Source organism: Spodoptera frugiperda, chromosome 9, assembly GCF_023101765.2.
Source record: "Spodoptera frugiperda isolate SF20-4 chromosome 9, AGI-APGP_CSIRO_Sfru_2.0, whole genome shotgun sequence".
Classification (NCBI taxonomy): Eukaryota; Metazoa; Arthropoda; class Insecta; order Lepidoptera; family Noctuidae; genus Spodoptera; species Spodoptera frugiperda.
In genome coordinates this window covers 6,234,322-6,258,545 of record NC_064220.1, presented here as the reverse complement: position 1 = coordinate 6,258,545, position 24,224 = coordinate 6,234,322, and the positions used below count along the sequence as shown (strand labels likewise).

The window sequence follows — 24,224 nt, the reverse complement described above, 5'->3', positions numbered from 1 at the left end:
CCGATCCCTTCAGCGGTTTTGACGTGATTGAGTAACAAACATACACATTAACACACAAACTTTCGCATTTATAATATTAGTACGAAAGTAAGATAAGTCATAAGGCACCCTAAGGGTCTTGAACTCCAAATGGCCCTAAATATCTAGTTATTATTCGACTATGACCTGGGATCCTAGGGACGGAGCTATACAACCTACATAGCTCCGTCCCTCTTGCACTGCCCAGTGACCGACCATTCTGACACAATTGTAATATCAGACTAAGGCCCCTGGTGTAAGGACATTAGTGAACCATTAACCCGTACTTCGTACGAGGCTTCCAACTCTACAAAATCGGTTACACGCATCATTTCGCTAATGTGAGGTAATTTTGTTACTATACACTAGTTTAGTGTTTTGTACACATCTTAGGCAGAGGCAGACGGGTTTAAACTAGAGAGCGTACTTTTTTGAGGGGGGAAAATCATCCAATGACTTTTTCCACCTTGGGCGAGGCAAGAGGGAGTTTTAGACTTGTACTGCCTAAAAACCACCCTGATGTTACTTTTGTTTTTCGAGCCGTATCCCTGGTAAACCTGCTAGGTAATCCACAGCTCCGGATCAGGGCATCTGTGTGGGTATAATTCTGGTCGCTCGGCGAACTACCCTATGCTAAGCTAAGCTATGTGTACCAATGAATATGTTTATATGTTTGGTGGAAGCCAAATGCATCCACAGCAGCATAGCACATCACTGATGGAAAAGCGCCCTTAGGTATAAGCTAGTAAGTCAAAGCAAAAAGCTACTTACAATAAATTTTAATACTTTTTTAAAAGTGCCTTATTATTATTCATTTAAATAAATGACTTCAATTTGACTTCACATAAAGCATGTTATGTTTTATTAAAATGCAATTTTAAAACTGAATAAGTTTGTATGGCTACACGATAATAAGTGGTTTTTATCCATTATGTGTATTATAACGGCTTGAAGGCAAATATTAGTTTCATTCGTAATAATGATCCTGCAAATAAATTGTACTGCAGTATGAGTAAGCATTATTTGAAAAATATATATTTAAATAGACTGCCTAGTTGGTCGAGTGGTCGCAAATGCGACTGCCAGTATTGCTGGGCTTTATTTCAGCTTTTCGAAAATTTCTCAGTAGTATCACGGGTCTAAAATTGTGCCGGGTATATGGCTCACCCACTATTACGTCGGACTTATAACACCAATGGTGAAAGAAAGAAAAGTTGGTGTACTTTACATGTACGGTGACGTAATTTGCATCTCTGCCTACCTCATCGGTGATAAAAGGCGTGACTTTATGTATTTAAATAATGCAAGTGTTATGTTTAGCCCCATCGACCACATTTCAAAGATGTGAACACGGTGAAGTCACGGTATCACATAACATAGGCATAAAATGACGCTTGCAGTTTCTCGTCATTTGAGTGTGTTTACCGGAGGGCCAATACCTCTTTTTTGAGAAGGAAAATCATCCAGTGACTTCTCCCGTTCAGTCGGTCTGGTAGTTTGGAACAGTTAGGGGCATCCTTGGGTGAATAAGTTTTCCCCAATGACAACGGGTGGTTTGAAGCTACCGGCATCCAGCGGCTCTGACTATTGCCACTACTGTCTTTACTAAAAATATTATTATTATCTAAAAATCACGGTTTACTCACCTAAATTAATAAAGAAAAGATCTAGTAGTTTATTTTAATATAGTTTTTCATTAATGTTCGTGAGTAAACCTTCTTTTTTTTAAACGTTGCCCCACACTAGGGTTTCCTCCAGTGTCGTGGGTGCGTTTACAGACGTACAATTTGACATGCACATGACACCCAAACCCGAAACAGCAATTTGTGGATCACACAAAGAGTTGCTCCGTGCGGGAATCGAACCCGCTACACGTTGCGCGTCAGCCTTTTTGCCTAGCCACCACGCCAACCGTGCAGTCAGTTAATTTAGTATGTCTTACGATATACTTTATTCACGACCGTCATTGGAATTTCTAAATAATATAAGAAAAACCTAATAAGCTAATAACAAGTTCTCTTCTGTAATAAATAACTTTTCGATGTTTATCTTTTAAGATTAAAATTAATAATTTATAAATTTGCGCACGTTCCCGATAAACATTTTAATAGGTATAAAGATTTCGGGTTTTTAGAGTTCCGTAGCCAAATGGCATAAAAAAGAACCCTTATAGATTTGTCATGTCCGTCCGAAAGTTGAACGAGATATCATTATTAGTTTTTAAGAAATAATACATTTTCAAAAGACGCAAATATAACTTTGTCGTTCTTACAAACACTATGTAAAACCAAGTTATTTTATAACTTTTATATTATGTCATATACTTGCTGCCACGGAACGTTTTTCATTTTATGACTATCATAGCAAACTGGCTTATTTGGCTGTTTAACTAGCGGCCTGAAGAACTGGCTAAAGCTTAGCACTTAGCTTCACTGACGGACAGACTGACAAACTATTGTTTATTTTTATTAGAACTTGAGACGGGATATTTACCATGTTTATTTGTTGTTGTGTATATGATTAAAATAAACATGGTAAATATCCCGTCTCAAGTTCTAATAATAGTGTTAGTGACCATGTCAGTTTAAAAACTTTTTTTTTTTTTACATTTAATGGGTCGACGTTTGGCCGCTATCTCACCTGATGGTAAGTGATGATGCGGCCTACGGTGGAGCACTTATATTGTTTATTTCTTTCTTTGCTTATTTTTCAAAAGTACCTCAGTATTTATGGTTTAATTGGAATAAATGATTTGGCTTTGACTTTGAAAGTTCAGCTGTTTGATTGTAGGTATGGGTGAATGTCTCACTGAGATTTTTAAAGATCATGCTTTCTTAAATGAAACTCACAACGCAACTGCCAAAAATTGATGGTATTACAAATACACATATCTACTGCTTCTGAAGAAAAATCCTGATACCATGCTGTGTAGATAATACAGCCTGCTTTTTTTAACACTTTTCAATATTTTTTTGAGAGCTAGGTATCATTCACACATTAACATTTTTAAAATAAAATAACGTTTTATAAAATAGAATAATCGACTTTACTGAAGAAAGAAGGTAAAAAATCATTAAAAGGTTTTATTTCATCATTATAAGTATTTAATCATTAAAAGGTAATTTTTATTTCGAACATCGATTTTTCTCATTATGGTTTGTTTCTTATTATTTAACACCGACCTCCGAAATTAATTCTTTTAATGTTTTCTTAACCGATTTTCTCTAGTGATGTCGGTTTTTTTTAGTTTTTTTTATTTAGAAATGGAATCTTTTTTACCCGACTGCGCCAGAAGGAGGGTTATGTTTTTCGAGAGTATGTATGTATGTATAATTGTTTGGCACGCTCTGCAGCCTAAACGGCTTGATGGATTTTGACTTGAGAGGTGTCGTTAGATTCGTATTTACTGTGAGAGTGACACTGGATATATCAAAATGTTTAAAAAAACAAAATGGCGGATTTTTGGCGCCAAATTCGAATATTGCTCACTCTCTAGGCTAAACGACTCAATGGATTTTGGCTTGAGAGGTGTGGTTTGATTCGTATTTACTGTGAGAGTGACACTAGATATATCAAAAGAAAAAAAATGGCGGATTTTTGGCGCCAAATTCGAATATTGCTCACTCTCTAGCCTGCCTGAACGACTCGATGGATTTCAGCTTGATAGGGGTCGTTTGATTCGTATTTACTGTGAGAGTGACACTGGATATATCAAAATATAAAAATAATAAAACTAAATGAAAATAAAAAAAAAAAAGGTAATTTAAAAAAACCCGACTGCGTTTCTTTATAACATGAAAATGAAAAAAATCCTAAAACAAGAATACAAGAAAAATTTAAGCAGTCGGGACCCATTCTAAATATTATGAAGACTTAGTGAGGGCACATACGGCTTTCTAGAATGGGTCCCGACTGCTTAAATTTTTCTTGTATTCTTGTTTTAGGGTTTTTTTCATTTTCATGTTATAAAGAAACGCAGTCGGGTTTTTTAGTTTTTTAAATTACCTTTTTTATTTTATGTAATAGATGACAAATGAGCAAACGAGTCACCTGATGGTATGCGATTAGCGCCGCCCATGGACACCCGCAACACCAGAGGAGCCATTATTATGTTTGAATGATACCTAGGTAACTCTCAGAAAAAAAAATTGGCAGGTGATAATAAAACAGGCGGTATACTGTTTCGAAAAAAATGTGAAATCATGGTGTGTAGATAATTTAATAGTTTAGAAGATAACAGTACTATCATCGAATTAAATAACATATCTCGGATTTTAATGAATTAACGTATTCTTATCGACTTTCGTAATGATTTATCGAATTGATTAAATTATTGATACCGATTATTGGGTAAACGGTATTGATTTGTTTTTTATAATATTTCGTTCAGTTTGTGGTGACAATATGTTGAGAGTTGGCTGTTTATTCCTTATCATCGGGTTGGCTTTAGCCAAACACGAGGTTTATGATGGGTAAGGTTAATTTTAATATACTTTTTTTTATGGTATAAGCCGGTAAACGAGCTGACGGATCACCTGATGGTAAGCAATCGCTGCCGCCCTTGGACACTTGAAACACTAGAAACGTTACTAGAAGTGCCTTTTGGGGGTTAGGAATTGAAGGGTTGCTGGGGGATCGGGGATCGGGAAGATTGGGAAGGGTAATTATACATATATTAAGTATAGAATATATAGATAACTGGTGAAATATGGGTAGGTATATTTGATATTAGTACCTGGGGCTATCCATTGAGAGAAAAAAGTAGTATTACTGTTATAAACAAGAATTTTTCTTTTTCTTTTTTCAGCTACGGTCTCTACAAAGTATCTGTGAAGACCACAGACCAGGTAGAACTAGTCAACTACCTCAGCAAGGCTCTAGACCTGGATGTCTGGTCTCATGCCATACCCGGGCATGATGGCCAGGTCCTCGTACCAAAAGACAAGAAATCGCTGTTCCAAAATGAACTCAAAGCTGCAGGCGTAGAGTTTCAAATTGAATCCGACAATATCAAGGAGTAAGTGCTTATACATCATCGTCATCTTTATCTGCTGGGATTCATTATTATATACATCATCAGCCTATAAGTGGCCACTGCTGGTCAAAGGCATATTCTTTTACGGAGGTTTGAGCATTAATCACCAGTCACCACGCTTGCTCAATGCAGTTTGGCGATTTTAAACTTATAAATAGAAATTAAATTAAACTCTCTGCGTGTGACAAGAGGTCTTTGGTCAGTGGTTGTCACTTATGCCGTAAGCCTGTTTATTTGTGATGTGATTGGTAACACAAGTGCCAGTATGAGATCTCAAGATATACATGTATACATATATAGATGTATTATGTATGCTTATTGGCAAAAGACTTTTCATTATACACGGGACTTAACATAAATGATAGAAAGCTGGTGTTATATTTAATGTACTTTTATAGTATCTTTGTGTTATAAATGTTTGTATTTATTTTAGTATCTTGGACTTAGAAGACCAGCTGCTTTCGGAAGCTGCAAGAAAGAACAATGGCTCAAGATTGGATTCCTTACCATTTGATCAGATTTACACTTATCACCAGGTTTGTGAACTATTTTATAGGGATGATGACGGATGTGAAAATTAAAAATATAATGAGTCAGTTAGATAATAATGAAAAAATAATTAGATATGTATTTTTTATTTTCTCGTAAAAAAGACAATACTTAGATAAAACGAATCAAAGTATAAGAGGGAGCTAGCTACGCAATTTCTACCTATAAAACGTACCTAGAAGTGACGTCACGCGATATTTCAAATCAATATACCATCGAAAGTATTTGTTTCCGTAAGAAAGTAAAAAATACGTGTCTAATGTTTTAAAATAATCTACAAGACGGACATTAAAATAAAAAAAAATTTACATCTACCCTATACTGAAAGTTGTTGGTTATCTACTTCTATTGGTTCAAGAACTACACTTCATTCACTATTTACCAAATCCTTTCCAATTCCAGGTGGACACCTTTCTGGAGATGCTGGCTGCAGCCTACCCAGAGACTGTGACCCTGGTGAATGCTGGCAAGAGTTTTGAAGGCAGAGACATCAAGTACATCAAGGTTTCCAGTGGAGATTTCGAAGTAAGTTGCTATTATCACTCATCTCAAATAGGTAATCATAATTTCAAATCGATTTTAGGATAATGGTTAGGGTTTCCTTTACGCAGTGGAAACCTGGCCTTAGAAGAGGTATTTTTTATTTCTATGTACCGGACACAGGCAGTACATTGATAGTTATTTTTTGGTTTTTAGTTTAAGGTTTTTGTATTTAAATAAAAAGTATATTGATGCCCCTACTAGTTGTTTGGTTGTGATCGATTCTTTAGGAAATCACTACAAAACGATAATTAGTCACAACTTTTGACCACCATTCCGAGATAAAAACGTTAGGAATAACTTCCTCTATACCCCTATTCGATTTGATCTATACTTCCAGGTACACCCTGTATAATTTCCCTACACCCTGTAAATATAGTTTTACTAGCGACCAGCCCCAACTTTGCATGGATGTAATGGTGATATATTAAACATATAACCTTCCTCTTGAATCACTCTATCTATTAAAAAACCGTATCAAAATCAGTTAGGTAATTTTTAAGCATACAAAGGGACATAGGGACAGTGAAAGTGAATTTATTTCTTTTCTTCTACTATGTAGTGAAGTTTTTTATTGGTTGCTATAGCGACCATAGTAGATCATAATAAAGATTATTGAAATGTTGGAAAGATAAATTTCTGTGATAACAGTTTGAAGGGTGAAATACGGACCTTTACCTACCAGAGATGTGAGAGAGATGTCAGAGACGTGCTATGTAGCTATGCTACGAAGATGTAAAGCTAAGCCATGAATCTATATGACTGTTTCCACTGATACTAAGCTATGTAGCTGTGCGAGTAAGATATGCTATGAAGATGTACCGCCGCAAAGTAGCAGTGCGAGGAAGATGCGAAGCTCGAGTATGCGATGTATCGATAGTAGGAAAGCCATTCATAGCACACATCCATAGCACGCATCCATACCACGCATATTTCCATAGAAAAAAACATAGCATAGCTGTGTCCGATTCCACCAGTGTTAAGCTATGTGTAATGAATGTAATGAATATGATTGGTGGAAGCCAAACGCATCTACAGCATAGCACATCTCTAGTGATGGCTCTTTTAGACCAATGGCTTAAATGCTAGTGAATCTTCGGGATATCTGTAATTTATCGAATGTCATTGTCAATATCACATGCTAATTTCAACACACAAACAAAGAAAATCTAAACACGTGCAAATTCTTATTAAAAATACGTGTGAGATAGCGAAAGATTAATTAAAATCGTCATAATACGTTTGAAATAGATAAATAATTATAATAATGAGTTGAGCTCTAAATAATCTTTAAAGAGTTGATTAGGTTTATATTAAGATTATATTGTTATTTAGTACTTGTTTTTGCGGAATATTTTTTAAATATGTTGAAGGACATTTGAAAGAGTATGAAAAGATCATGCGCCTTGAACAGGAGACTGTCGTGTGTTTTAAATTTTTTACAACCAGTAAATAACTATTTTCGTGCTTTTACTACACCGACTGGTTATAGTATGATGTCAAGTCAAAGTCAAAATGATTTATTTCAAATAGACCAGGATGGCACTTTTGAACGTCAAGGCAAATATAATAATATTAATAACAATTAACAAAGTGTAGATTCCTGTGGAGAGGAAACTGAAGAAACTCCATAGGTTACTCTTTTCCAATCTGATTCACAATACAATTCTTGGTTTACATTGTTCTCAAATAGTTGAAGCAATTGAAACAATGTAAAACTAATATTCAGTCAAAGCGATAGAAAAAGAAAATAACCTTGAAAACAACAAAATTTAAGTTTTATCGCCTTCCTCCCTAAATGGACCAATTAAGAGTTCAGTTGGTACATCCAAGAAAACCAACTCTTCAGCTCATTTCATGACAATAAAGTCACTGATTTCTTTCATTACGTCAATGGCTTTTTTGTTTTTTGCAGACCTCAACGAAACCAATAGTGTTTATGGAGTCCCTCCTTCACGCTCGCGAATGGATCACCCTGCCAGCCACTCTGTACGCCATCCACAAGCTGGTGATTGACGTCACCGAGCAGGATCTCATCCAGGATATCGACTGGATCATCCTTCCCATCGCCAATCCTGATGGATATGTTCACAGTCACGGAGAGGTAAGGGGCACTTTAAATTCTCGGATAAGCAAGCTGTCGTGTCAATCGGCGCTGCCCATGGACCCACAGCACTAGAGTTGCCAAAAGTGTGTTGCAATTTTTGGATAAGGAGTCAGGACAAGGCTTATTTCTAATAAAAATCAATTGCTGTTCGTTACTCTCACTAAAACTATCTTGAATTATTTGTGGAAGTTCAGGAAAAGTCTAAAGGTGAGAAGGACATGTTTGAGGCTGTACGAAGTTTGCCGGGACAGCTAGTATTAGATAAAAGTGAAAAATTCACCAGGAAAGTCAAGAAGTAGCATCCGAACGAAGCCAGAACAGGTTGCTTGTTTAATTAAAAAAAAACCAATACTTAATGTAAAATTTTTCGATTTCAGTTTTGTTGCTGTAATAATTTCGGAATATTGGTCGCAAATTATATTTGCAAAATAAAGTGATGCATGATTCTCACGCGTCCAAGTATTAAATTATGGGCCAATTAAAAAACCGCGACGGCCATACTGCCAAAATGTTGGTTGGCTAAATAGGAACATAATTTCAATATTGGATGGATTATTTTTGGAATATTGGAGTAATGACAGTTCTCGTTATGTTTTTAATGTGATGTGATGTGATGGTTTTGCGACAGTACAGTAAATGTTTATTATATGTCTTCCTATGGGAGTTTTCTTCTCATCTAGTAATAACCTTTGATTTATTTCGTTGCGGGATCCAAGACAGTTATTTATGTCTTTGGGTCACCGGGTTTCTGTAGTGTTTTCATGGTTGTAGTTGCATAAGTAAATTTTGGAAGGTAGTAGAGGGCTTGTCCCATAAATTAAATAACCGTTCGTCGTGTTCTCTGATAAAACTATAACATTTTACTTTGACATTTTATTTTCAAACCCTGCCTCGCATGAGGATATTGCAACAGGAAAATCACATTTTTTTTATCAGGAGTAGGTGTTAGTATTTCATTCACTACTTTTAACACCGTCTCTTCGGAGGATTAAAAAGTGTGATGTTTCTTTCACATGTTTTTGCTCGCAGTTCCGTCTTTGGCGTAAGAATCGCAACACCAACCTTGGTGTGGGCTGCATGGGCGTGGACCTGAACAGGAACTTCGACATCAACTGGTCAGAAGCGTCCAGCAATGTTCCTTGCCTTGACAATTACCACGGAAGAGGTCCCTTCTCTGAACCAGAAGCTTCTGCCATCAAATCCGTTTTTGACCAATACATCGACAGAATCGGATTGTTTTTGGACATCCACAGTTTTGGAAGCATGATTTTATATGGATATGGAAACGGAGTTCTCCCTCCAAATGGCCTCATGATCCATTTACTAGGAGTGAGGATGGCAGAGTCTATTGACGCTGTTAAAATGAGCTGGAATCCCAACTATATTGTTGGTAACACTGCTATGGTTCTGTATGACGCTTCTGGTACTGCTAGTGATTATGCCCAGTCTGTTGGTGTCCCATACTCCTACACCTATGAACTGCCTGGACATAGATTTGGTATCGGAGGATTCGGTTTTTTCGTGGACCCTGCGTTTATCGAACAAGCTGGTTTTGAAACTTGGGAAGGTATCAAGACGGGCGCTAGATTCATCCGTGACAACATCAAAAAGAGCAATCATTAAATTAATTAATATTTGTTCCATACAAATCATGTATTGTAAATAATATGCTTTAATTGCTTTCCTTTTATTAAAAATGCTGATTGATGAGAAAATTGTGTTTTATTTAATGTAAATTTCATTTGTAAGGCACATTTTAAAATGAGTTACTACACAAGTACCTAATTTTCTACACATATGGCTAGAGCTTGGATTAAATGCACCATGAAAGTGTCAAAATTATGCAGTTTAAAAGACCGAAATATTCATAAAATTTTGATACACCACCGAACAATCTGATTCAGTTTGATGCACTAACATATGCACAGTTAAAATGTCCATGAGCAAAATTCTTTGGTAAAGCTAAAATTTAAACTGTCCACCACTTGCTGGGTGTGGATATTAAGGAAAACTCTTCGTAGGTGGTGAGTCGCGTGTCGAACTCCTAACAGAGCCGTCAGACCTCAACAGATGGGGCCCACTAGGGCCAATGACCGACTGGAACTCTGGAACAATGCAAGGAGTTGGCGTGGCTCTGTCTCGAAGAAGAAAATCGAAAGGGGTAGTTTTTAGTCAGTAAATGTCGGAGACTTAGTTTCGCTTCATCTGGTGCTGCATAAAAGAATAGATGATTGTCCTTCGCTCAAAAAAACCCTTCGTATATAGAAGAGGTTCAGAGTTAAAAACTAAACCTTCACAGGCTGTTGATAATGTGATGTGATAGTACGATTGGAAAAGAGTGGATGTGACATTCGTTACGATTATAACCGCCTCCTTGGAGGATGAAAATTTCATGATGTTAACTTCAAATATTTTTGCTCGCAGTTCCGTCTATGGCGCAAGAACCGCAACACCAACCTTGGTGTGGGCTGCATGGGCGTGGACCTGAACAGGAACTTCGACATCAACTGGTCAGAAGCATCCAGCAATGTTCCTTGCCTCGACACCTACCATGGGAGAGGTCCCTTCTCTGAACCAGAAACTTCTATCATCAAATCTGTCTTCGACCAATACGTCGACAGAATCGGATTATTCTTGGACATCCACAGTTTTGGAAGCATGATCTTATATGGATATGGAAACGGAATTCTACCTCCAAATGGCCTCATGATCCATTTACTAGGAGTGAGGATGGCAGAATCCATCGATGCTGTTAAAATGAGCTGGAATCCCAACTACGTTGTCGGTAACGTGGCCCTGGTACTATATGACGCTTCAGGCAGTGCTGGTGATTATGCCCAGTCTGTTGGTGTACCATACTCCTACACCTATGAACTCCCTGGACATAGATTTGGTATCGGAGGATTCGGTTTCTTCGTGGACCCTGCGTTTATCGAACAAGCTGGTTTTGAAACTTGGGAAGGTATCAAGACAGGCGCCAGATTCATCCGTGACAACATCAAAAAGAGCAATCTTTAAACGAATAACTTCATCAGAAGTATTGTCAATATTTGTTTTTGATTATATTCCTTTATTAAAAATGCTAAATGATAAGATGATTGATTGTCTTTTATTTCATTAAGATTTATTAGCCTGTGATTTGCCTCAGTGCAAATCTAAGTAAGACACGATGTTTTATTGAATAGTCAAGAAGTTAAGAAAGTAAATTCATAAGCAATGGGATACTAATCAAGTTATTTTCAATACTTATGACTAGAGTCCGGGTAATACAATAATATGCATCATGCAAGTGTGATATATGTAATCAATTTTACAAAAAGCTAAAAGTATGCACTAAGACAGCCTAAAATGTATCCTAAACAAATTGTGCGGCACAATTTGCGCACGCTTCTAAAAGCGACCCACCATGGACTTAGCTCACTAGAACCGATGCCCGGTTCTGCGCGAAAGTCCAAGAAATTACCGGGGCTCTTGCTTGAAGCAGAAGTTGAAACGAGGTAGTTTTTGTCAGTAAGAGTCTGATACTCCCTCTGGTCTCACCCAGGGTGGGAGGAGTCTTTCCATGATTTTCACGATTAAAAGCTCATTCAGTTTGATTCCCCAAAAATATGCACATTAAATATTTCCTAGAGCAAAACTGTCTGAAAGGGTAGAATCTTTAAACTGTGGCTACTAATCCACGAGCCCAGGGTGGATGTTATGGCTAACCCTTCGTAGGAAGTCCATAGTTCAGGAGTAAATTGTCACTAGGTGTTGTGAATATCACAACACCTAGTGACAATTTAGTGACAAATATTTAGAAAATAGTGTTCGTTTCGTTCAAAAAGTTTATTCCCTCCTTAATCCTCCAGAACTAAAAGGTTTGATAATAATTTAAAACATTTTTGCTCACAGTCCCGTCTATGGCGCAAGAACCGCAACACCAACCTTGGTGTGGGCTGCATGGGCGTGGATCTGAACAGGAACTTCGACATCAACTGGTCCACCGCTTCCAGCAGCATCCCTTGCCTCGACAACTACCACGGAAGAGGGCCCTTCTCTGAACCAGAAGCTTCTGCAATCAAATCCATTTTCGACCAATACATCGACAGAATCGGACTGTTCTTGGACATCCACAGTTTTGGAAGCATGATCTTATATGCATATGGAAATGGTGTTCTACCTCCAAATGGCCTCATGATCCATTTACTAGGAGTGAGGATGGCAGAGTCCATTGACGCTGTTAAAATGAGCTGGAATCCCAACTATATTGTTGGTAACTCTGCCTTGGTTCTCTACGATGATTCAGGTACTGCTAGTGACTATGCCCAATCTATTGGTGTACCATACTCCTATGCTTATGAACTGCCTGGACATAGATTTGGTATTGGAGGATTCGGTTTCTTCGTGGACCCTGCGTTTATCGAACAAGCTGGTTTTGAAACCTGGGAAGGTATCAAGACGGGCGCTAGATTTATCCGTGACAATTTCACAAAGAGCAAGCAATCTTTATCTTAATAAGTTTTTGTTCATCAGTTATCATTCATGTGTTGTTCATTTTATCAGCTTTGTATTCATTTGTTATTTTATTATAAATACTGACTGATAAGATTATTTATTGCCTTTTATTACTTTGCTATGGATGAGGTGCGAATCTCACACTGCACACTATGTGGAGTGACAGATCTTTCTGGAATCGCCCACGATGTATGGCAATAATATCCCCCTCATTGAACGAACTTCAATTGGTAAAAAATAAGTATTACCTTTTAATAAAAGTACATACATGTCTATAATATTTAAATGAATCTTTGAATATATTACATATGAAGAACAGCTATACCTTTTTTAGCGTTGATAAGTCTGTGTTTGACCACCAACCCGCTTACTGCCAGAACGGCGAAGCGAAGATGTGGCCGAAGATGGAGCACACAGACTTAGAAAATACATACTTATTCACTCTGACCTTGAAAAGACCCAGGTTGTAGTTGTATTTCTCAGGAAGAAATAGAAGCCGGCAGGCTCTTTGTTTGTTAGATTTGTTATTGTTAGAAAAAAATCAAAGATGCAAAGAAAATTTTCCAAGGCGAAACAAAGTTCGCGTGTTTCGCCAGTTATAAAAAATCAATTCTGTTTTATTTTGCAAGATAGCACTCATTGGATATTAGTAAAACAAAGGAGAACAAAAGCCGTGTACATTACAGAAATGCATTAGCTGTGATAGATTGTAAGTACAGGCGCGGTACAGACTCATCAATTTAGCTGAACGACAACGAGCCGCTAGCTCAGCGGCAACCTGCCGGGTTAGTGGCCAAGAGCTGAACTACTAAGTATAAACATAAAACCTTTTAACACCCTATAACTTCCGATATGAGGTAAGACTAATTTTATTTTTTATAAGTATTCCATATTATGCACGTACACATACACAATATCTGCTTACCTGAAAGGATAAGCAGCGGTTCTCATTACGGCATACAATGCCGCTATACAATGTACACCTACTTTTCACCATTTGTGTTTCAAGCTTCCTTGTGCGAACTGCTAGGGAGTGGAACTCCTTGCCGGAGTCTGTGTTTCCTGATGGGTATAACTTGGGTGTCTTCAAGGCCCGAGTGAATAGGTTGCTTATGGGCAGACATGCTCCACCGTAGGCCGCATCATCACTTACCATCAGGTGAGATAGCGGCCAAACGTCGACCCATTAAATGTAAAAAAAAAAAAAAAAAAAAAAAAAACTCTCATGTAATAGGGGTTGAGCCTATTGTCATATTATTATATCGGGCACGTTTCCAAGCTCCGTGATAGTACTGAAAAATGTTCGAAAATCCGAAAAAAGCCCAGCAATACTTTGTCCCACCCAGCAATTGAACCTAAGACCCCTTGCTTGGCAGTAGCACTTGCAACCACTCGGCCGAATAAGTGTGGGAGAGCCATGCTTCGGCACGAATGGGCCGACTTGATCGGAGTGATACCACGGCCTCACAGGAAACCGACGTGAAACAACGCTTGCTTTGTGTTTCGTTGTGTGAGTCACGTTACTGACGACCCATTTCCCCGATTTTCCAACAACCCTTAAATTCTTAACCAAAAAGCCGGCAACGCACTTGTAACGCCCCCCGTGTTTCGGGTGTCCATGGGTGGCGGTGAGCGCTTACCATCAGGTGATCCGTCTGCTCGTTTACCGACTTATACTTTTTACTGAGATTTGGGATTGGAATAAGGCAAGAAAGAGTGGGGAAGGAGGAGGGGTTCGATATGGGCTTGTGCTACCTCATTTACACAACGAAACACATTATTCTACGTCACTTTTCTGTAAGGACATTAACTGCCACACTCAGAAACATTTAATGATTACTTAAACTATTCCTTAGTAAACATTTTGTATTAAACACAATTGCTAAGGACAGGGTTAAGTAACCATAAAATGACTCTGAGTACGGCGGTAAGATATTGATATCATCTACTTATCAAGAGCTTGCATGATCAACATTCTAATTTCCATAATCTTGACCAAAGGTGCCTATTTCGTCGAGATAATATTCTTTGTACAGGATTATTCAGATAAGATAAAATATGCCGATTCAAATACTAATTAAAATTAATTAATCTTTCCTATTCATTCGTTAAATTACATATTTGCGCATAATTAATTAAAATGTTATTACATCTCGTTTATTTTTCTTGCATGTTTTGTTTTTTTGTTACTGCAATAAATGAAGACTATAGAGGGTGAGTTAAGTTATTGAAACTTTCTGCCTCTTATAACGGAAATATGGAGTGAATATACAGTGAAACTTGGTTAAGTGGGACCTGGATAAGTGAGAAACCTCCACAACTGGAACTCATACTAAAGTCCCAACACAATGGCATTGAATTACCTCTATTAGTGGTGATTAGTGGGAAAAACAATCCTCTTTACCTGGGATTCGTTCTTTCAATTTATCATCATAGTTACCTCTATAACTGAGACAGAAAGTGAATATTAAACCTCAGTAACTGAGATATATCATTTTGTTTGCCCAATGAGGGTTCACTGCTGGACATAAGAGGATATTTCCATTATACCCACATTTAACAAGCGTGTTGGTGATCGGATTTTAAAGGGATGAGATTTGTTCAGTTAGTGAGCGTGTGTTAGTTGTAGTGTAAGTGTTGTAGTACTATGTAATTATATAGTCCTTTAGTCGACTCTCACGACACCCGCGGAAAGAATAGAGGTGGTGACATACGTATGTACAGAACAGGTACGAACTTTAAGTCTTTAGAGAAAAGAAATTATTGTTTTTTAAAGGCTAGCAAAGCAGTTGTGATTCCTTTGATGATGCGAACGTCTATGGGTGATCAGGTGATCAATTTGCTCGTTTGCTCTCAATCCTATACAAAAAGCTTTATACTACTGTCAGTCATTTAGTGGATAATTATCGTCGCTCCACCTAACTGCAGGCTATATTAAAAAGAATGTAGGCCCTTCAGTGTCGATACATATTACACATATTGAGACGTGGTCACTGACTTCTGTCTTCTAGAGAGATACCTCGCTCCATAATTCGCCATTCGAAATCGTTTTATGCTACCGAATTCGTAAAATAATCAATTCCTAAAATGTGCAAGCTCAAATGGCAACGGGCGGGCGGCATTGTCAGAGTAGTAACTCTGACAATGACATCTTATAAATATCTATTGATTGGACCCAAATACGGCGAGGCCCATAATAATTAAGGAGATCCCTCTATTGAGCTACTGCTGTTGAGCTCGCGTTCTGTAGAATAAAACGTGATGCCTGAACATACAGACAGACAGATAGACAAAAATTTTTTTAATCACATATTTGGGTTTGGTATCGATCCAGTAACACCCCCTGCTATTTATTTTTTCAATATTTTCAATGTACAGAATTGACTCTTCTACAGATTTATTATATGTATAGACTAGAGGTCAAATTACGCATAACATGGTTCCGACTAAGCTATGTTTTGATTTGTTGCTACTGCTAGCTGACAACGTACTTAGGGCGCGCTGACTACATAGTACATTTAATTTGTTGAGAAGTGGAATCCTTAAACCTCTTCACTATTACTCCGCGTATGACTCATACAATAGAAAAGGTAAAAAGGAGACATTCCATAATTCTATTATATTACTAGCTGACCCAGCGAACTTCGTACCGCTTTCGCGTTTTTAAAGATATGTATTCCAAAGAAACCACGACCGCCGATTCATCATTTTATAATCATGATGAAAAGTAGCCAAGGTTATCTATATTATTATCCTTTAATTTCCTATATATTGCCTATCAATAAAAAAATACATTGTTTCGTTGTTATATTCCAAAAAAAAAACATTCGTGCAAGCGTAACCTCAACACAAACAGGGTTACTTTCGCATTCATAACATTAGTATGGTAGTAGGGATATTGGCGATTTAAATAAGTATATGTGTATTTAAATAAGAATCGAACGCGAGTGAAGCCACAGGCAACGTATTAACGAAAATGACGAATTTTCAAGCAAACATTAATCTCCTCTATCAAACATACTACGCCTTCTACCCTTTTTTTTAAAAGTAGCCATTGTTCTTTCGCTCCTCATTAAGTGTCTAAATACAAAATTTCACTGTTACAGCTTTAAAAATGACGAATTTCCATATGACCATTCATCCCCTATTTTTACCCACTCTCCCCTATTTTTTTGCAATAAAAAGTAGACCATGTTCTTTCGTTCTTCATTAAGTATCTAAATACAAAGCTTTACTGTTACAGCTTTTAAAATGACGAATTTCCATATGACCGTTTATCCCTTATTTTTACCCATTCTCCGCTATTTTTTTGCAATAAAAAGTATCAAGGATCAAGTATCAAGTATCTCAGTACTAAATTCCATCAAAATCGATTCACTGGTTTAGGCCTGAAAGCGTAATTACAGACAGACAGAGTTACTTTCGCATTTATAATATTAGTAGGGATTCTGTGCTCCAAGTCTCCAACGCATACTTATTCAATAGCATTTGTTTTTTAGTATCCAATAGTATTTATCCAACAATGAACTTTATCCAATAGCAATATAGCTCAAATTGACTCTACGTATTAGTTAGAAAACGTTTGTATGGGATAAAGGAAAGGGCAGTTTTTAGGGTTTTTCCGTCAATTATTTGATATTTTCTCACCTTTTAAACCTTCCCTGGACTTCTACAAATAATTCAAGACCAAAATTTGCCAAATCGGTCCAGCCGTTCTCGAGTTTTAGCGAGACAAAGGATTAAGAATGAAAAACATCGTAATTATATTGTTATTAACAACAATTTGAGTATAAAAATAAATATACTTACAACAACACAAAAGTCGTTGTTGGTAGGGACCCCTGACACGTGTTGAATATTTTTAGGTTATAATTAATAATAACAGATATTATTATCTTATCTTATATTATTAATTTACTATTAATTAATTAATTGTATAATTAATTTAAGAGAGTTATTATTAGTATTATTTATAATTAATAATGAGAGATACACTGACAGTAAACGTCACTACTAAGTTTGATGCATAAACACACATAAACATTAATGATGGCCGACAACTGTGGAGGGAGTGAGAGAAACAGGAGACCGGCTTCGGTCTCATCCCCACTCCGCGTTGTTCACTGGGTAGTTACACCGATATAGTCTGGCCAATGAGTATCCAGAGTAAAAGCGCGGAAAATTTTAAAAATTAATTAAATTACTAAAATGATTAATAAAAAATAGGGGTTGGTGATAGAAGGGCAAAAACTTAGGGTTGTATGTATTTTTGAATATCGTATCATAAAAAAATAAATAAAAAAAATGTTGTCGAAAAAATGAAAAAAAAATTTGAGGGGTGGACCACCCTTATTATTTAGGGGTGTGAAAAATAGATGTTAGCCGATTCTCAGACCTACTCAATATGCTTACCAAATTTCAGAGGAATCGGTCGAGCCGTTTCGGAGGAGTTTGGAGACTAACTTTGTGACACGAGAATTTTATATATAAGACTAGCTGACCCAGCGAACTTCGTACCGCTTTCGCGTTTTTAAAGATATGTATTCCAAAGAAACCACGACCGCCGATTCATCATTTTATAATCATGATGAAAAGTAGCCAAGGTTATCTATATTATTATCCTTTAATTTCCTATATATTGCCTATCAATAAAAAAATACATTGATTCGTTGTTATATTCCAAAAAAAAAAACATTCGTGCAAGCGTAACCTCAACACAAACAGGATTACTTTCGCATTCATAACATTTTGTAGTAGGGATATTGGCGATTTAAATAAGTATATGTGTATTTAAATAAGAATCGAACGCGAGTGAAGCCACAGGCAACGTATTAACGAAAATGACGAATTTTCAAGCAAACATTAATCTCCTCTATCAAACATACTACGCCTTCTACCCTTTTTTTTAAAAGTAGCCATTGTTCTTTCGCTCCTCATTAAGTGTCTAAATACAAAATTTCACTGTTACAGCTTTAAAAATGACGAATTTCCATATGACCATTCATCCCCTATTTTTACCCACTCTCCCCTATTTTTTTGCAATAAAAAGTAGACCATGTTCTTTCGTTCTTCATTAAGTATCTAAATACAAAGCTTTACTGTTACAGCTTTTAAAATGACGAATTTCCATATGACCGTTTATCCCTTATTTTTACCCATTCTCCGCTATTTTTTTGCAATAAAAAGTATCAAGGATCAAGTATCAAGTATCTCAGTACTAAATTCCATCAAAATCGGTTCACTGGTTTAGGCCTGAAAGCGTAATTACAGACAGACAGAGTTACTTTCGCATTTATAATATTAGTAGGGATTCTGTGCTCCAAGTCTCCAACGCATACTTATTCAATAGCATTTGTTTTTTAGTATCCAATAGTATTTATCCAACAATGAACTTTATCCAATAGCAATATAGCTCAAATTGACTCTACGTATTAGTTAGAAAACGTTTGTATGGGATAAAGGAAAGGGCAGTTTTTTAGGGTTTTTCCGTCAATTATTTGATATTTTCTCACCTTTTAAACCTTCCCTGGACTTCTACAAATAATTCAAGACCAAAATTTGCCAAATCGGTCCAGCCGTTCTCGAGTTTTAGCGAGACAAAGGATTAAGAATGAAAAACATCGTAATTATATTGTTATTAACAACATTTGAGTATAAAAATAAATATACTTACAACAACACAAAAGTCGTTGTTGGTAGGGACCCCTGACACGTGTTGAATATTTTTAGGTTATAATTAATAATAACAGATATTATTATCGTATCTTATATTATTAATTTACTATTAATTAATTAATTGTATAATTAATTTAAGAGAGTTATTATTAGTATTATTTATAATTAATAATGAGAGATACACTGACAGTAAACGTCACTACTAAGTTTGATGCATAAACACACATAAACATTAATGATGGCCGACAACTGTGGAGGGAGTGAGAGAAACAGGAGACCGGCTTCGGTCTCATCCCCACTCCGCGTTGTTCACTGGGTAGTTACACCGATATAGTCTGGCCAATGAGTATCCAGAGTAAAAGCGCGGAAAATTTTAAAAATTAATTAAATTACTAAAATGATTAATAAAAAATAGGGGTTGGTGATAGAAGGGCAAAAACTTAGGGTTGTATGTATTTTTGAATATCGTATCATAAAAAAATAAATAAAAAAAATTTTGTCGAAAAAATGAAAAAAAAAATTTGAGGGGTGGACCACCCTTATTATTTAGGGGTGTGAAAAATAGATGTTAGCCGATTCTCAGACCTACTCAATATGCTTACCAAATTTCAGAGGAATCGGTCGAGCCGTTTCGGAGGAGTTTGGAGACTAACTTTGTGACACGAGAATTTTATATATAAGATTAATACGTGTTCTTTTGTTTTCAGCTACAAAGTGTATAACATACAATTGGAAACATTAGAACAGCAGAAAAATTTAAAGATTTTGAAGAGTGATCTAATAGACTTTTGGACAGCCCCTAATTACAATTATGGCGTCGTGGGCAAGGTTATGGTGCCACCTTCTCATTATGTCTGGTTCGAAGAAAAACTGCAAGAGCTGGGGGTAAACAGGGATGTGTATATTGAAGATGTTTATGAGTGAGTGAGATACAAGTATATTTTTTTGTTAAAACAATAATATTTATTAATGTATCATGCGTCACTCTGATTAGTCGATTATAGTTATGCCCCATATTAGGATTAAGATTTTTTCCTGTGTCGTGGGTGCATTTACATACAAGTTCACATGCACATGACATCCAGACCCAAGCAAAATGCACATGACACTCCGTGCGGGAATCGAACCTGCTACTCGTTTCGCGGCAGCCAGTTGCCCAGCCACCGCACCATCTGTGCAGTCAAAAGGGTTATAAGAGTGGTGGCACAATCACAACAAAGAAGGCATAATCTTGTAAACTAGTTTAGGAAAGCTCTACTGGTTTTAAGTCACATCGGGACTCTTATTTAGGAGCAGCGTAACTGATATGTTTGTTGATAATGCTGATGTTACATCATGTACTTACAGGTACTTAACTAAAGGGGAGAACAGGGCGAGGTTACCAAGGAGTGTGGATGACGAGCATTATTTTGATGTCAATAGATACCACAGATACGATGATGTGAGTAACAAAACAAAAATAAAGAAAATATTAATTTTGCGGTTGTTCTGAGCTTCAAAATGATTCTTTTTGTGGGATAGGTAGGCAAATTATGCACAGATGGATGCATCACCTGATGATAAGCAATCTATTTTGCTTATGGACACCCGCAATATCAGAGAAGATAACATAGTAACAATTAATGATAATAAATAAATGAAACAAGTGCCTTAGGGGGTTTTCTACCAAAGGAAAGTGTGAGGAAGATGCCCAGCTCGAGTATGTGATGTATCAATAGTAGGGAAGCCATCCATAGTACACATCTATAGCACGCATCCATAGCACGCATCTTTCCACATAAAAAACATAGCTCAGCTGAGTCTGTTTCCACCAGTGCGCCAGTGCTATGTGTACCATTGAATATGATTGGTGGAAGCCAAACGCATCCACAGCAACGTAGCATAACACATTTCTGGTGGGAAAGCATTCTTACTGTCCTTATTATAATATACGGTTTATAAGCGAATGTATGTCCTTGCAGTACAAAAACTTGTTACAATGCTCATTCATAATAAGTTATGACAGCCTTTCGAAGATGTTATGTATATATATATTTTTTTTTATGAAACACGCCGGTAATCGAGCAGACGTATTATCTGATGGTAAGCAATCGCCGCCGCCCATGGACACTTGAAACACCAGAGGCGTTACAAGTGCGTTGCCGGCTTTTTGGGAGTTTGGAATTTAAGGGGAATTGGACCTCCGGTAACCTCACTCACACAACGAAACAAGCGTTGTTTCACGTCGGTTTTCTGTGAGGCCGTGGTATCGCTCCGGTCGAGCCGGCCCATTCGTGCCGAAGCATGGCTCTCCCACACTTTAAATATATTCTAAACTAAACTTTTCAGATCCTGGCCTATCTTCGCAAACTACACGAGCAATCAGCTGACTCTTTAACCAAGGTGGAACTGGTAGAATATGGAGTCACAGCCCAGAACAGACCTCTGGTCTATTTGAGGATAAGTCGTGGTACCAAAGAAAATAATACTCCAGAAAAGCCCATAATTGTAATCGAAGCTGCCACAAATCCACGAGATTGGGTTACGATTCCAGCTGCATTGAATATTGTGGAAAATCTTTTGAAGGAACAAAGATTATTGGAGTATCTTGAGTGGATCGTAATTCCTGTTTTGAACCCAGACGGATATGAGTATACTCATACCAATGTGAGTATTTTTACCTTGTTTTTTTTTAAGTATGTAATATGACTTTCAATATAGTTTTTCTTTTTTTTTATAAAACGTTGTTCCACACTATGATTTTCTCTTGTGTCGTGGGTGAATTTACAAACATACAAGTTCATATACACTTGACACCCAGACCCGAAACAACAAATAGTGGATCACACAAAGATACGCCCTGTGCGGGAATCGAACCCGGTACACGTTGCGCGGCAGCCGGTTGCTCAGCCACCGCACCGACGAACTGTCATCAGTCATTTTTGACAGATCTCTAGCTCACATTTAATGCGAGTTGTGCAGCGGCACAGTCACGCTTGCAGTCATTCGATCGACGAGGAGATGATACCACGTATCTTATTAATTAAGCTTGTGACAACGAACTATTTTGAGAGATAATGGTGATAAAATTATATAATTACTTTTTCAGATTCGGCTCTGGCAAAAATCTCGGAGCACTAACAGTAACATGGGACACGTTTGCCCCGGTGTCAATATCAATCGCAATTTTGACTTTGACTGGCAGAATTTTGACACCAGCTCTAGTCCGTGCAGCCATTTATACGCTGGAGTGGAACCATTCTCAGAAATCGAAAGCAGAATGATTCGAGACATTATTAACAATAATGCACCTAGAGTCAAGCTGTATATGTCCTTACAAAACAATGGAGGTTATATTTCAGTTCCTTGGTACTACGAAAGAGCTGCAAGTGGAATGTTTAGACAGCATTATCTTTTAGGTCTAGATATGGTAAGAGCCATCAATGAGGACTACAAATTAGATATAGGATCAAATGTATTTGATAGAATTTCTGGTACCAGCACTGATTATATAAGAAGTAAAGCAGTTTTATATACTTATAATTTTGACATAGTACAACGTGGCAATGGAGTGATTATACCTGAGGAAGATGTAAGTGCTATAGTAAATGATGTTTGGAAAGCTACCAAAGTTGCTGCCGAAGAAATGATCAGAATAAATACTGCAAATTATTCCTTGTTTGTTTTACCCGTGTGCTCCTTTTTTAATCTAGTCCTATTAATTTGAAGGCCAGTTAAGATATTATGGAAGGATTGAATCAAGAGTAGAGTAGAGTAGAGTTGGCCTTGTCCACAGAGTAGATTATGCTTTAAAAAAAAACTACTAACAATCACGGTTCATTCTTGTAAATATTTGGAGAAAAAGCTAGTAAGCTGAGCGACGTCGTCGTATTTGCGCACGCTGCTCATGACAAAGAGTCCCTCTGCGACTCAAAACTAGTAGAGCTTTTTCTCCAAATATTTACGTGAGTAAACAGATATTTTTAATTAATTTAGAATATCCCACGATGTTTATTATAAAGATTATATTTTGTCACCTACTCTATTAAATATTTCGGTTCTACAAAAACGTTCAGAATGTAGCCCAGAATTAAATCGGACGAAAAGTAATGTGCTCATCATACTTATACATAGCTATTGGGTCATACATTATATAACCAGTTTACATATTCCTTCAGACTTGAAAATTAAACAAGTTAATGTGTGTAAAAGAAAATAAAATCTGAAGCAACGTATAACCGTATATTTGAACGGATTACTGAAAAAATCAATTCCGTTCCTCCTAGACTTATTAAATTCTCGACGCGTCCCGAAGTCTACGAATACTTGAAATTAAAAATCCGTTCATTTTTCATCTTAATACAGTCCTTGATATCTAAGGTCCCTTGCTGAAGATTAACTTAATATTTTTACTGATAAAATAACGAAGGTATTTGAACGATAATCACGACTACAATGAATGCCTTTTATTGGGGGGGGGGGGGAGAGAATCATTCACTGACTACGCCTTGAGTGAGGCGAGAGGGAGTGTCAGACTCTTACTGACTATACCACCCCGTGCCTACTCCAGCTTTTAAACCGGAGCCCCGGTAGACCCGCTAGGTAGTCCGCAGCTCAGGACTGTAATTACTACCTGAATGGTCGATGAAACAGGACTCGATTACGAACATCAGTGTTAGGAAAAGTATCCGATGTACGGCTATTACAAAGGATTCATAACATGACTGAATGAAAAAAAAAACAATGATGGCTATGGCTAAGCTCGTTGGTATATATAGTACAGCTACCCTTTTTTTTGAAAGTTATTAATTACACTTTCAACTT

General features: G+C 37.0%; 2 protein-coding genes across 9 annotated transcripts; both read left to right on the top strand.

The window, feature by feature from the left end:
• Positions 1–4,330: 4,330 nt before the first annotated feature.
• Positions 4,331–12,842, top strand: LOC118271475 (carboxypeptidase B). Of its 8 annotated transcripts, none has more exons than XM_050695878.1 (8): positions 4,331–4,490; positions 4,826–5,035; positions 5,487–5,589; positions 6,005–6,127; positions 8,058–8,246; positions 9,279–9,546; positions 10,942–11,211; positions 12,682–12,842. In XM_050695878.1, exons 1-8 carry the CDS (start codon positions 4,423–4,425, stop codon positions 12,744–12,746), a joined length of 1,296 nt encoding a protein of 431 aa, XP_050551835.1. In that variant the 5' UTR covers positions 4,331–4,422; the 3' UTR covers positions 12,747–12,842. The 8 variants fall into 8 exon arrangements, with proteins under 8 accessions (XP_050551835.1, XP_050551836.1, XP_050551834.1 ...); XM_050695879.1 differs by having other exon boundaries at positions 9,279–9,721; positions 11,117–11,211; XM_050695877.1 differs by lacking the exon at positions 9,279–9,546 and having other exon boundaries at positions 10,674–11,211.
• A 1,954-nt stretch (positions 12,843–14,796) lies between these two features.
• LOC118271425 (carboxypeptidase B-like) lies at positions 14,797–23,127 on the top strand. The gene is made up of 5 exons (XM_035587517.2): positions 14,797–14,960; positions 20,129–20,341; positions 20,769–20,862; positions 21,750–22,067; positions 22,510–23,127. Exons 1-5 carry the CDS (start codon positions 14,887–14,889, stop codon positions 23,125–23,127), a joined length of 1,317 nt encoding a protein of 438 aa, XP_035443410.2. The 5' UTR covers positions 14,797–14,886.
• Positions 23,128–24,224: the final 1,097 nt, after the last annotated feature.

Coding starts and splice junctions, on each gene's coding strand:
- LOC118271475 (XM_035587571.2), top strand. CDS start 4,423: ATGTTGAGAGTTGGCTGTTTATTCCTTATCATCGGGTTGGCTTTAGCC. Junction 5,036..5,486: donor GAATCCGACAATATCAAGGA/GTAAGTGCTTAT, acceptor TATTTATTTTAG/TATCTTGGACTTAGAAGACC. Junction 5,590..6,004: donor AGATTTACACTTATCACCAG/GTTTGTGAACTA, acceptor TTCCAATTCCAG/GTGGACACCTTTCTGGAGAT.
- LOC118271425 (XM_035587517.2), top strand. CDS start 14,887: ATGTTATTACATCTCGTTTATTTTTCTTGCATGTTTTGTTTTTTTGTT. Junction 14,961..20,128: donor ATAAATGAAGACTATAGAGG/GTGAGTTAAGTT, acceptor TTTTGTTTTCAG/CTACAAAGTGTATAACATAC. Junction 22,068..22,509: donor ATGAGTATACTCATACCAAT/GTGAGTATTTTT, acceptor TTACTTTTTCAG/ATTCGGCTCTGGCAAAAATC.